Source organism: Cetorhinus maximus, chromosome 22 (genome assembly GCF_964194155.1).
Source record: "Cetorhinus maximus chromosome 22, sCetMax3.hap1.1, whole genome shotgun sequence".
NCBI classification, from domain to species: domain Eukaryota; kingdom Metazoa; phylum Chordata; class Chondrichthyes; order Lamniformes; family Cetorhinidae; genus Cetorhinus; species Cetorhinus maximus.
Genome location: NC_135900.1, coordinates 19,648,769 through 19,662,312, shown reverse-complemented (window position 1 = coordinate 19,662,312; position 13,544 = coordinate 19,648,769). Strand labels below are relative to the sequence as shown.

At 41.8% G+C, this 13,544-nt stretch overlaps 1 protein-coding gene across 2 annotated transcripts in view; it reads left to right on the top strand.

Annotated features, from left to right (window-relative positions):
- The window catches only part of LOC144696519 (receptor-type tyrosine-protein phosphatase beta-like), a 105,948-nt gene that overhangs the window by 7,874 nt on the left and 84,530 nt on the right, over nucleotides 1-13,544 (top strand). Inside the window, exons 3-4 of one of the 2 annotated variants that reach the window (XM_078567908.1) lie at nucleotides 2,837-2,914; nucleotides 7,755-7,879. In XM_078567908.1, coding sequence (XP_078424034.1) covers nucleotides 2,837-2,914; nucleotides 7,755-7,879 — 203 coding nt within the window. Of the gene's footprint in view, nucleotides 1-2,833; nucleotides 2,915-7,754; nucleotides 7,880-13,544 lie in introns of both variants that reach the window. The other variant, XM_078567907.1, reaches the window with a different exon arrangement.

Genomic DNA, 13,544 nt, shown 5'->3' with positions numbered 1-13,544 from the left:
ATCAATAATCCAAAAGGATTTGGTTCAACTGTCACCATGGCATGTTGTGAAATTGAATTTAATAAATCTGGTATATTTGTGGGTTGGCACCCAAAAAATGACCATGATACCTGCCGCGCTATCCTCTTGCACTATGCAATTAATCCAAATAATCAGACGGTTGCCATTTTGGTTCCAGTTAAAACCCTTCCATCTGTACAGCTTCTGTCTGTCTCAGAAGTTGCCCCAGAAATCCAAAACCCTTCTATTTTGGAAGCTATATGCATTCATGCCCAATTAGACCAGCATGTCACACAATCCAGAGATTAGTTACGTAATTTGCTGATGAATGTTCGTTTTAGATATCTAGGCATCATTGTTTCAGAGCAATTGAACTTATCACTAGTTCAATTCTAATCATTGGAGCTCAGTTAGCCAAGGAGTAGAACTCCTGGCTGGACTGCACTTTGTTATATCACCCAAAATTGAACAATATAGGGGAAGAAAATTAAGGGAAATCGCAAAAGGCTGTGGAGACCCACATCTGCACTGCTCCTTCCAGCAGCACTGCCATGGATATTCCTCCCTTCACTCTAGCAAAGAATATGACATGCCACTGCCTGAACATATCTTTGCAGATAAATCTTGGTAGAAAGGAGAGGCCTTGGAAGCTGTATGATCTTGTTGTTTTGCACTACTGCAGCCACTAACCTTGGGACTTTGTGGTGTCAGGGGTAGACCCTGGGGCAAAGATCACAGTTAGCTTTTTATGTTGGTTTGAGAGAGAGGGTCTAGTACTGGTCACCACTCTCTCTCTCTCTATAATGGCGCAATTGAGCCCCTCAGTCCAATCCAATGTGCTTGATTAAAAACATTCTCTGAAGTCTTCAAGGGTCTGCTTTGAATGGTCCACCTTCTCATTCCATTGCAGAATTCCAGCAGCAGAGATGGGTTTTCTCTGAGTGATGGAGACACAGCTAAATACCTGTTCTGTGTATTCAATTAATCCAATCCAAAAAACAGGTCAGGTCTGAGCTGCAGAGGGTCCATCCACCTTTTCTCTGGTGGTGAACCTGCTCAAGAGAAAAATCATGGTCTGGTGCCATTACAATACATTTATTTTCACAGTTAGGTTATATGTAATTTTCCTTTTTTTTATTTCCTTTTGTCTGAGCTTGTATATTCTTGTCATATTCTTGTATTCTCTTCTGCCTGAGCATGGTGACTTGTACTTTAACAGTAATTTACATTTTTTAAAAATTGCTGGTCTTGATGTGCTTTTTTTGATATCTCCCTAGTTGTCACTGCTTACAAGTTGTCTTGATTTCCATAAGTTAATCCATTTCTCCACCATCTGTTTCTCCCATCAGTCGTTATTATCGTTATACTTCCTAGTATTCCACCGCATTTCACTTTTCCCTCTCACGCAACAAATAATGTTAAATAAAAGCAAAAAGAAATGCCCTAAATAGGCAGGTCTGGCAGCATCTGTGGAGGGACAAACAGAATTAACATTTCATATTGATTACCTTTCATCAAAACTGGACAATATTAGAGATCTAACAGGTTTTAAACAAATATAGAGGCAGGGAAAGTGGTGAGGCAGAAGAGCAGGGAAGATCCATGATAGGTAGGATAGATTAAATGATGAAAGGGATGATGTGCAACACATGTGGGAATGGTAATAGACAAGAAAGAACCTAATGATTGGGTCTAGAGGAGGTGTGAATAGGAATTTCGGATGTCAGCTGTTGGTGATGATTTTCTTTTTCCAGTTACATCTCTTCCAGACCCATCTTTTGTTTTTTCACTTGCCCAGTTACCATCTCCTTTTGCTTTGCATTGGCTTTCCTTTTGTCATTTAATCTCTCCTACCTACCACCCAGTAATACCTCCCCTCTTGTTTCTCCTACCCCCTTGCCATGTCTCTGCACTAGCTTAAAACCTGTTGTGTCTCTTAATGTTTTCCAGTTTTGATGAAAGGCCATCGACCTGAAATGTTAACTGTTTCTTGAGATTCAGCCAGGCTCCTGAGTATTTCCAACACTTACTGTTTTTATATCAAATTTCCATCATCCACAGTATTTTAGTTTTGCACTAATGCTGTGAAGTTCGCCAATGTACACTTCTTCAAAAACAAACAGCACCTCAGCCACAGAGGATGTATTAAAGCACATTAAGGCCACATCCGCAGCAGTGAATGGTCTCAAAATAGATGACTTTTCAAGACTACTGGTTGTTTAACTCACTGAAACTTCTCTTTGACATTATACCTGATAAAATACACCCCTGAAGAAACGTACTTTGAAATGTGTGCGTTAAGCAACATTAATCTCTGTTATTTTCTTATGTTTTTAGAAAGGCATTAAATCCCACTGTAGATGCACATATTGGTTTATAAAATGATTCTCTTGTTTTGATTCTTGGAGTGACTATTTCTGCAGCACAAGGGAAGAATGGCTGTGCTGTATGTTGAAATATCTTTCTGCAACTTCTGTGCAATCAGGATCAAGTATAGCCCATTCCATTTCAGTATAAGTTTAGACGTAAGCAAGATTTCCTTCTGCAATGTTGTTTAATCCCTAAGGGACTCTACATACTGCATCAGCATGACATTTACATTTCCTAATGCAGCCATTTTCTAATTGAGACAGGCAATTTAGTGCCAGATCAACCACTTAAATACATGTCCCACTGTTATTGTAATATCATGTCAGGCTCTGCTGCTGCTGCTTACACTAATGTTAAAGTACTATTTGCATTGACTTGAACCTTATGTGGTATCTTAAATATGTTGGGAATGGCTGTAAAGTGCCAAACTGAAGATTTTTATTTTTCTTTACCCCCCACACAGTAGCTTTTCAACCCAATTCTTTAAAGGAAGACATACCGTTATTTCGGGGAAATAAAGTCAAGTGGGTCGATGATATTGCACGTAAGTTAATGGATTATGTTTTTGTGCATAAAAGTTTGAAACATTTTCAAGTTTAAATGACATTTTTTTTTGCCAACGTCAACTTTGATCCTAGATTAAATGTCAAAAGTGTGAGGTAATTCATCTGGTGGGGGGGAGGCAAACAAAGCAAGGGAAGATCCACACTCAGTGCCATGCGCCGCCATATGAACACACTTGACCTCTTCCTCCAGCAGCACCGCCGCACCCTTTTTCAAAGCTGCGCGTGCCCCCAGTTTCATTTTATGCTTTGTCTCATCCGACGCCTCAACAAGAAACTTTTTCTCTTTCTCTCAAGTGCTAAGGAACACAAGCTCCAACAACTCATCGACACCAACACCCATCTAGGACCCTCCACCCCTGCTTGTCCCTCCGTCCCCACCCCATCTTCCAATCCCAGCCCTGACCGCGTATTCACTATACCCCCTGACCTTCCCCTCTCCGATGCTGAACGTTCAGTGCTCAGCAAAGGATTTAGTTTCATACCCTTACGCCCTCATCTCAATGAATTTTGGGCTCGGCACGATGCTGAACTCTTCTTCCGCCGTCTTCGTCTCCGTGCTCACTTCTTTGGGCAGGAGTCCTCTCCCCGTTCAACAGATCCTTTTACCCACCTCCAATATTCTCCCTCCACCTGGACCCCTCCCTCTGGATTCTTACCTTCTCTTGATCTTTTCATTGAGAACTGTCGGCGTGACATTAGTCGTCTCAATTTCTCTGCTCCTCTCACCCATTCTAATCTGTCTCTCTCTGAATTTACTGCACTCCGTTCTCTCAGGTCCAACCCCAACATTGTCATCAAACCCACTGACAAGGGTGGTGCTGTTGTTGTCTGGCGCACTGACCTCCAACTCGCGGAGGCTGAGCGTCAACTCGCAGACACTTCCTCCTACCTCTCCCTGGACCATGACCCCACCACTGAACATCAAGCCATTGTTTCCAGGACTGTCACTGACCTCATCTCCTCTGGAGATCTTCCTCCTACAGCTTCCAACCTGATAGTCGCCCAACCTCGGACGGCCCGCTCCTACCTCCTACCCAAAATCCACAAACAGAACTGTCCCGGCAGACCGATCGTGTCAGCCTGTTCCTGCCCCACGGAACTCATTTCTTGTTATCTTGACTCCCTTCTCTCTCCCCTTGTCCAGTCCCTTCCCACCTACATCCGTGATTCCTCTGACACCTTACGTCACATCAACAATTTCCAGTTACCTGGCCCCAACCACTTCTTCTTCACCATGGATGTCCAATCCCTCTAAACCTCCATCCCCCACCAGGATGGTCTGAGGGCCCTTAGCTTCTTCCTTGAACAGAGGCCCGAACAATCCCCATCCACCACTACTCTCCTCCGTCTGGCTGAACTTGTTCTCACACTGAACAATTTCTCCTTTAACTCCTCTCACTTCCTCCAAATAAAAGGTGTGGCTATGGGTACCCGCATGGGCCCCAGCTATGCCTGTCTCTTTATGGGGTATGTGGAACATTCCTTGTTCCAGTCCTACTCCGGCCCCCTCCCACAACTCTCTCTTTCTCCGGTACATCGATGATTACTGCGGTGCTGCTTCATGCTCTCGTCGGGACCTGGAAAAATTTATTAATTTTGCTTCCAATCTCCACCCCTCCATCATTTTCACATGGTCCATCTCTGACACTTCCCTTCCCTTCCTTGACCTCTCTGTCTCAATTTCTGGTGATAGACTGTCCACCAATATCCATTACAAGCCTACCGACTCCCACAGCTACCTCGACTACAGCTCCTCACACCCCGCTTCCTGTAAGGACTCCATCCCATTCTCTCAGTTCCTTCGCCTCCGTCGCATCTGTTCTGATGATGCTACCTTCAAAAACAGTTCCTCTGACATGTCCTCCTTCTTCCTTAACCGAGGTTTTCCACCCACGGTCGTTGACAGGGCCCTCAACCGTGTTCGGCCCATCTCCCGCGCATCCGCCTTCACGCCTTCTCCTCCCTCCCAGAAACATGATAGGGTCCCCCTTGTCCTCACTTATCACCCCACCAGCCTCCGCATTCAAAGGATCATCCTCCGCCATTTCCACCAACTCCAGCATGATGCCACCACCAAACACATCTTCCCTTCACCCCCCCTGGCGGCATTCCATAGGGATCGTTCCCTCTGGGACACCCTGGTCCACTCTTCCATCACCCCCTACTCCTCAACCCCCACCTATGGCACCTCCCCATGTCCACGCAGAAGATGCAACACCTGCCCCTTCACTTCCTCTCTCCTCACCGTCCAAGGGCCCAAACACTCCTTTCAAGTGAAGCAGCATTTCAATTGCATTTCCCCTAACTTAGTCTACTGCATTCGTTGCTCCCAATGTGGACTCCTCTACATTGGAGAGACCAAACGTAAACTGAGCGACCGCTTTGCAGAACACCTGCGGTCTGTCCGCAAGAAAGACCCAAACCTCCCTGTTGCTTGCCATTTTAACACTCCACCCTGCCCTCTTGCCCACATGTCTGTCCTTGGCTTGCTGCATTGTTCCAGTGAAGCCCAATGCAAACTGGAGGAACAGCACCTCATCTTCCGACTAGGCACTTTACAGCCTTCCGGACTGAATATTGAATTCAACAACTTTAGATCTTGAACTCCCTCCTCCATCCCCATCCCCTTTCCGTTTCTTCCCCCTCCCTTTTGTTTTTTCCAATAATTTATATAGATTTTTCTTTTCCCACCTATTTCCATTATTTTTAAATCTATACCTGTAATGCCCTGTCAGTCTTTCCACCCCACCCCCACTAGAGCTGTACCTTGAGTGTCCTGCCATCTATTCTTAATTAGCACATTCTCTTAGATAATATCAGCACCTTTAACACGTCTTTGTTCCTTTGTCTGTGACATCTTTTGATTATCTGCTCCTATCACTGCTTGCTTGTCCCTACTACCACCCCCCCCCCCCTCAACTTCTCTCCCCCCACCCCACCCCCACCTTAAACCAGCTTATATTTTACCCCTCTCCTAACTTTACTCAGTTCTGCTGAAGGGTCATGAGGACTCGAAACGTCAACTCTTTTCTTCTCCGCCGATGATGCCAGACCTGCTGAGTTTTTCCAGGTAATCTGTTTTTGTTTTGGATTTCCAGCATCCGCAGTAGTTTTTTGTTTTTAAGCAAGGGAATACTCACATGGAGTGCTTTCCTTTATTGGGTGAGTTTTTGAATACAAAAGCAGGGATGTAATGATGGAATTGTATAAAATGTTGGTTAGGCCACAGCTAGAATTTTGTCTACAGTTCTGGTCACCACATTACAGGAAGCACATAATTGGTCTGGAGAGAGTGCAGAAGAGATTTGCCAGGGCTTGAAAATTGCAGTTCTGAGGAGAGATTGGATAGGCTAGGGCTGTTTTTCTTAGAACAGAGGAGGCTAAGGGGTGATCTAATTGAGGTGTACAAAATAATGAAGGGCCTAGATAGGGTAGACAGGAAAGACTTGTTTCCCTTAGCTGAGGGATCAGTTACCAGGAGGCATAGATTTAAGGTGATTGGTTGAAGGTATAGAGGGGACATGAGAAAATACTTTTTCACCCAGAGGGCAGTGGGCATCTGTAATTCACTGCCTAAGTTGGTGGTTGAGGCTGAAATGCTCAACTCATTGAAAAGGTACCTGGATCTGCATCTGAAGTGCTGTAACCTGCAAGGCTACGAACCAAGTGCTGGAAAATCGAATTAAAATGAGCGACTAGTTTCTTTTTTCTTTTTTTGGCTGGTGCAGACAAGATGGGTTGAGTGGCCTCTTTCTGCACAGTTACCTTTCTATGGTTCTGTAGTTTGTGGGAGAGATAATGCTCTTTACACCCAAGGTGTGTGGCATGATTTTAGACAGAGTGGCAAGACTGGGGAGCTCAGTAAAGATGAATGCTGTGGTGGGAATTTTAGCTTCCCCACTAGGGGGAATCTCGGTGGGAAGGCATTTAAAATAGAGTGAGTGAAATATTCACTCTGTTTCCCTTCTGGTACAATATGAAAATAGCTGATTTTTCAGGCTTTTGAGATACTTGACTGACTCAGGCAGGAGTCTCATACATTGAAGCAAATTTTGGCCCAATTACATCAATAGGACCCCAACACCAACTTCATCCAAAAGAAAGCTAACTTGGCCAGCCTGTGAGATACAATCGGGTCTGATGTCTGTAGAGGCTTTTCCACATAAAACCTTTTTTTTGTGGGATAGGAGGAACAGGGGTGCTTCCTGTAGGTGTTCCCTGGCCCAGACTCTCACCCCACAACCTATTTCATGAAGCACTGAACTCCCCAAATATCCCGTCCCTGCACTTGCCTTGGGCTCAGCTGGCAGCCTCTGGGACTCCCGGCCTTCTGCCATTTTCCATTGTCTTTACGCTAATTTTGGCTGGGAAATCAGTCAACAGCACATTAACAATGACCGGTCATTAACATTGCCCACTGCCAAATGGATCGGCTGCTTGGGAGGCCATTTTCCTTTCCAGCAGTTAAATTCCCACATGTGCCATTCAGAGTATTTGTATAGGGTGTTTTATTTGGATTGAAGCAGCCACTTCGATAATATGCCATTCTCAGCATTCTGAGTGATACAGCAGAATGTCAACAAAGGCAATTATTTCCTGCAATAGGGTAGCTCTTGAGAGAGGCGCATTCCAAAATGATTTTAAGAAGACTGCACTGTAGTTAATAGAAAATTTTAAAGTTGAGCCATCTGGGATTCATTTTTCATATCTATATCCTGCATCTTCCAATTGTAGCACGTTGGCTCTGTAGAAACATGCTTCTATAAATTACTGTGCCACTTCAGATATGATTTCTAAATGTAATGACATATTGTCCAGGAGGTGTTACTGAACAAGCAATTGAGCCGACCACGAACAGTTCATTGTTCTCATCTCCAAGTTCATCCCCAAGATCAGAAGATCCCAGTTCTACAATGACTTGCTTTTACAATCAAACTGAGAAGGTAAGAGTTATACAATTTTACAGTTCCTGTCAATTGGCGACCGATCTGGAAATGGTGAAGCAATAAAAGCTACACTGTTGTATAACAAAAATCATGTACTTGTTATTCATGTAAGCTTCTTTGAAATTGGAGATGGGGAATGCAGTTTTAGAAAGGAGAAGTCATCCCCATCTTGGTCAGTAAAGAATTATTCCATTACCTGTGGGGAAAATACCATTTTATTTAACAAATAGCTTGAACCATTTATTAATCTTTACTTCACCAGCCATTTTCAGTACATATTCTTGCTATGTGTTCTCTGGTACAGCCATGGTTAGAATAGTAGCACTATCTGGTACTGTGGAAAATGATTCGGAATTAAAGGGGTACCTAGGGATATTTTTAGGATATGATCATACATACCCCCTGAATTTGTTTCTGTATTATAATAGCAAATGTATTTTTTACACCAGTATTTATGAAAGGGAGAAATATCATAGGGCACTTCTTTGTCTTCCTAACACTCCAAATTGGAGTGCTAACAGGGCAATAGGTGGAAATCAGTTCTTTTGGATGTACATTGGTTTTGGGCCCCATTGTCTATTCTAGTCAGGCCTGGGATGTGTGGCTGAAACTCTATTTTAAAGCAATTGGAAGCTATATTAACATATCCAAAAGGTAGAGCAAAGGGCATTTTACCATCTTCTGCCCAAGGGAAAGCCCAGCTCAACCATGAACACCTGGCTGGAAGGTGGTCTTGAGTGGACCTAGGGGTGAAAGGCCTTTAAAAGTCCTGCAGCTTTAAAGGTAAGTGAACCTGACTTTTTAAAGGCCTCTCATAACTGTTTTCTGGGGTTTCTTTGCTGATACTCATGTTTTCAAGAGCCCTTGTGTCAATTGTATTTTTGTTGCGATGGGCTCATTTTATTAGCACCTGTGTGTTTACCAATAGCGATTCTTCATGGCTTTCAGAAGAGGAGGAATTGCAAAGGAACACCAGGCCAGTCTCACTGCCTAAGAGGTGCTCTGTAGCATGCTGCCAGCTCCCAAACCCTCACATCCCCCACTTTTGCAGAGAAAGCTTGCATATTTCACTTTTACAGGTGTAATGTTGCGAAGGTTTCTTTCCCAAAGATGGCAGTGCCAGCAGATTGCAGTGGCATCACAATGAGATACGAAAGCCTGACTGATCCTATTGCTTGAAGGTACTTTGTAAACACACCAATCACATTTTGTTATGCTTTACATGATATTGAATGAAAGAAGGCATGACATGGCTTTCAAGAGTCAACTTCGCCTTTTTGACAATTGCTACAATACTGCTGACTACATCTTTAGAAAGACTACCTAAGAATGATTCTGATAGCTTGCCTTTCAATTGTTCCAGCTTTGGTGAATAAATAAAAGTCTTTTATAAAGCCTCACAATACTTATCACAAGCACAAAAGAAAATATGAATATTTTACATTTCTAGCAAGGTACTGGAATTACTTTTCGCTAACAAAATCCATTCCTCACGCTTTTGATTTAAAAGGTGTAGATATATCTAACAACAGAGGAAGCTGGAATACTTTGTTTTTTTTAACTATATAGGTGTTAACATGTTGGAGAAAAATGGACAAATCTTTGGTGACCTTAACAATTGTATAAGAAAACCAAAATGCGACCAATTTTTGTGTTCAATCATGGCTAATGTAGAGGCAAATGGCAAGAACATGTATGCGCAAGATTTGATTATGATCATCTACTCAGGGTGGAATTTTATATCAGAGGGATTTTGCATTCCTGCTGAAGTTGATGGATTTTTGAAAGGCTCGCTGCATTTTACAGCCACGACGGGGCCATAAAGTTCCACCCTCAGTTTCAAAATTACTATAGTCAAAGGAAAAGGAGAACGGCCACAGATCAACAGACGACCTGTTTTTTGACAAGTCCATTCAGAAGCACCTTTAAACATTGACCTTTTAACAAATACACTTCAGAATTATTGTTTTCATAAGCTGCAAAAATAGTAATGACCTAAACAATTCTCAAAGTCAAGTATTTATTCATGATCAATGGAGAAACAACTTTATCCATAAGATGTCTTTATGCATAAAAGTCAAATTTGCCAATTTATTGAAACATTATCCATTGCCTTTGTTCCTTAATCTATTGCCAAGAGACCATAGGGATTAGCAACTGTTTGGACAATGTGCAGGGTATCCATTCAGCAGTAGACCATGGAAAGTGGTAGTGTAGTGGTATTGTTACTGGACTGGTATTCCCAAGACCTCTGGGGACCTGAGTTTGAATCCCACCATGGCAGATGGTGAAATTTGAATTCAATAAAAATCTGGAATTAAAAGTCTGATAATGACAGTGAAACCATTGTTGTAAAAACCCATCTGGTTCACTAATGCTCTTTAGGGAGAGAAATTTGCATTGTCTAGCCTACATGTGACTCCAGACCCACAACAATGTGGTTAATTCTTAAAATGCCTTCTGAACAAGGGCAGTTAGGGAGGGGCAATAAATGCTGGCCCAGTGACACCCACATCCAATAAATATTTTTTTTAAAAGCCAATCAGTGGTAGTAATTGTGATTCAGAGTTTCTTGGGACTAGCAAATTTGCAGATACTGTGGAAAACAATTAGACCACAAAAATGTTGGCAAATACAGCAGCTTTCCTACAAATAAACTCCATTGGGTTGAACGTGACTTCAGTCTAGGCCATTTCAGTCAACATCCCAGTGTGTATTAATAATGCAAAACCTCTCTAACTTGGTGATATTTATCTCTGAAGAATGTAAAGAATCAGAGACAATGTCAAGGACTTCTGCTTATTAAAAAGGGAAAATGAATAAGCACCTATATTAGATCTGTTATTATGCAGGATAATTAAACACATTTTACAAACCATATATCACCAGTTGTCTTTCTCTAATGGAGAGAAATGCCAATGGTTCTTTGTGGACTATGGCTACTCACTTACAGCACTCACCAATGTCACCATATTTTACCAACACTGAAGTCACAGTATTTGTAAAAACACTGTAAATGAATGATTAGTTGCATAGTTAAAAATTGGCATGCATAATATTGATGCAACTATGGGTAGTCTTGAAATATCCAATTATCAAATAATAAATAAATTGCCACCAAAATATAAAATACAAGTTGAGAAATATATTGACATCCAAACATGATTAGCTCTCAAAGTTAACACAAAGACACCCTGTAATAATTGGGTTAGGAGTTTTTAATTTGCATCATCTATACATCACTGCAAACATTGGAAATCTAGAGGAATCCTTATTTCTCTGTAGTATTCACCAAAAATATCACTACATACTTTTATTTTCATGATGTGGAATGCTATTATAAATGCAGTTGGGAATTTTAAGTATCTATTTTATTGTATTAAAGGCCATAAATACTGATACAATTTTACATTGATCAGTTTTGTCTGATCACACCATCATAAAGTGCCTTGGGATGCTTTCCTACATTAAAGGTTCTACATAAATACAAACTGTTGTTGTTCTTTTAAAATATAACTTTAGTTATATGCAGGTTGGTTATTGGGTCAATAACCAGAAATCATAGGTTTAAAATCATTGTCAAAAGGACAAGAGGGAAGTTGACATTTTTTTTCACCAAGAGTTTTCAGGATCTGGACTGCTCTGCCTGAAAAAGTGGTGGAAGTTGATTCTATCAATTACTTTAAAAGAGAGTTGGACAAGTACTTGAGGACGAGTAACTTCCAGGGTTATGAACAAAAAGCAGGAGTGTGGAAATATGTGTGACTGCTCCTTCAAAGACCTAGTACAATTGGCTGAATGGCCTCGTTCTGCGCTGTACCCTTTGTTGATTCTATGATTAAAAAAAACAATAGTGGCATAAAATCTGTATGAAGCATTATAATTTAGAGCATCTCTAGAGATTTTACGGTGCCTTGCTGATTGTAGGTATTTTGCAGAAATACAATTAATGCTACAAAGTAGCAGAGTTGCAATTCTATGAGAAAACTTTAAATTATGAAGCTGTATAAGGGGAAGGTTATGTTGTGTAAGTGTAAGGTAAATACATCAACTAAAACTTTATCCACAACAATGAAATGTGCAACCTATTGCAAAATTTGTATTTCAGCTTATCAGTTTAGATATTGAACTGTTTTCAGTGGTTTAGATATCTTATTTTGAATATTCAACACCTTTTTAAAAAAAAGATTGAAATTCATTGAGATTAGAGCATCTCACTTGTATAAGCAATTGCTTTAGAGTTGGCGGTCTAAATAGCCATGTATTGCAACCAATTAGTTTTCTTAATGGTCAGCACTTAGAGGCTCATTATAAAGTCTAAACATCCTCACTAACTCACCTCCTGACTCCCCAAAGCTGTCCACCATCCACAAGGCATAAGGCAGGAGTGTGATGGAATATTCTCCACTTGCCTGGATGAGTGCAGTACCTACAATACTCAAGAAGCTCGACACCATCCAAGAAAAAGCAGTCCGCTTGATTGGCACCCCATCCACCACCTTCAACGCCCACTCCCTCCACCACAGACACACAGTGACAGCAATGTGTACCATCTACAAGATGCATTGCAGGAACTCACCAAGGTTCCTTTGGCAGCCCCTTCCAAACCTGTGACCTCTACCACCTAGTAGGACAAAGGCAGCAGATGCATGGGAACACCACCACCTGCAAGCACCCCTCCTGACTTGGAACTATATCACTGTTCCTTCACTGTCACTGGCTCAAAATCCTGGAACTCCTTCCCTAACAACAGTGTGGGTGTTCCTACACCACATGGACTGCAGCAGTTCAAGAAGGCAGTTCACCACCACCTTCTCAAGGACAAATAGGGAGGGCAATAAAAATGCTAGCCTAGCCAGCAACATCCACATCCCATGAAAGAATTTTTAAAATCCTTCAATGCAAATTGAGAATTTACAGCCACTCATATTCTGATTTCTCAATATATAAAGCTGATAGTGTGGCTCCCTCACAGTACCATGAACTTGGAAAATCAACCTAAATGTTGCAACTGCGTTATATACAATAAGAGTCAATAAGCCTTACAATAATAAGGTTGATAGCACAGATTTTTCATTGCATTTTTAATACTTATTTTCCTCTTTAGCAAGACTATGCCACAATCAACTTTTATTTGAGCCATGATTTGACCCCAGCTCAACTGCAGTTTTTGGCCTGTAGTTCAACCTTTGATGTACTTTAACAACTCATTGTTTCCCTATTCCACCTGAAAGAGATCAGGAATTAAACAGCTAGGAGGCATCGTGAAGTTAATTACTGACCATACTTTCTAATACTGGGACATGTAAATTGTAATGGAAATGATAGACTCGGGCTTACTGTTAGTAATGTGAAGTTGACAACATACCTTGTGAATATGAACATTATCTACATTTTGAGGTGATTTATCCTGATGGTTCTGACAGCGGACTACCGTATCTCCTGTCCTATTTTTTCCAACAAGATAGACACATCTCCTTTGCTCCCACTTGCTGCCTGCTCACCCTGCAACAAAGCTGTTGGGTAGCTGACACGCTTCCAGCTCCCCCATGAATGGTGTTCTGCGTCAACCACAGGAAGGTCCGTGACAGCAGGCCAGCCACAATTCTTGCCTTTCCCTCTTATGAGTAAATGTCCTGCCTCAATTCATTACTTCCCCACA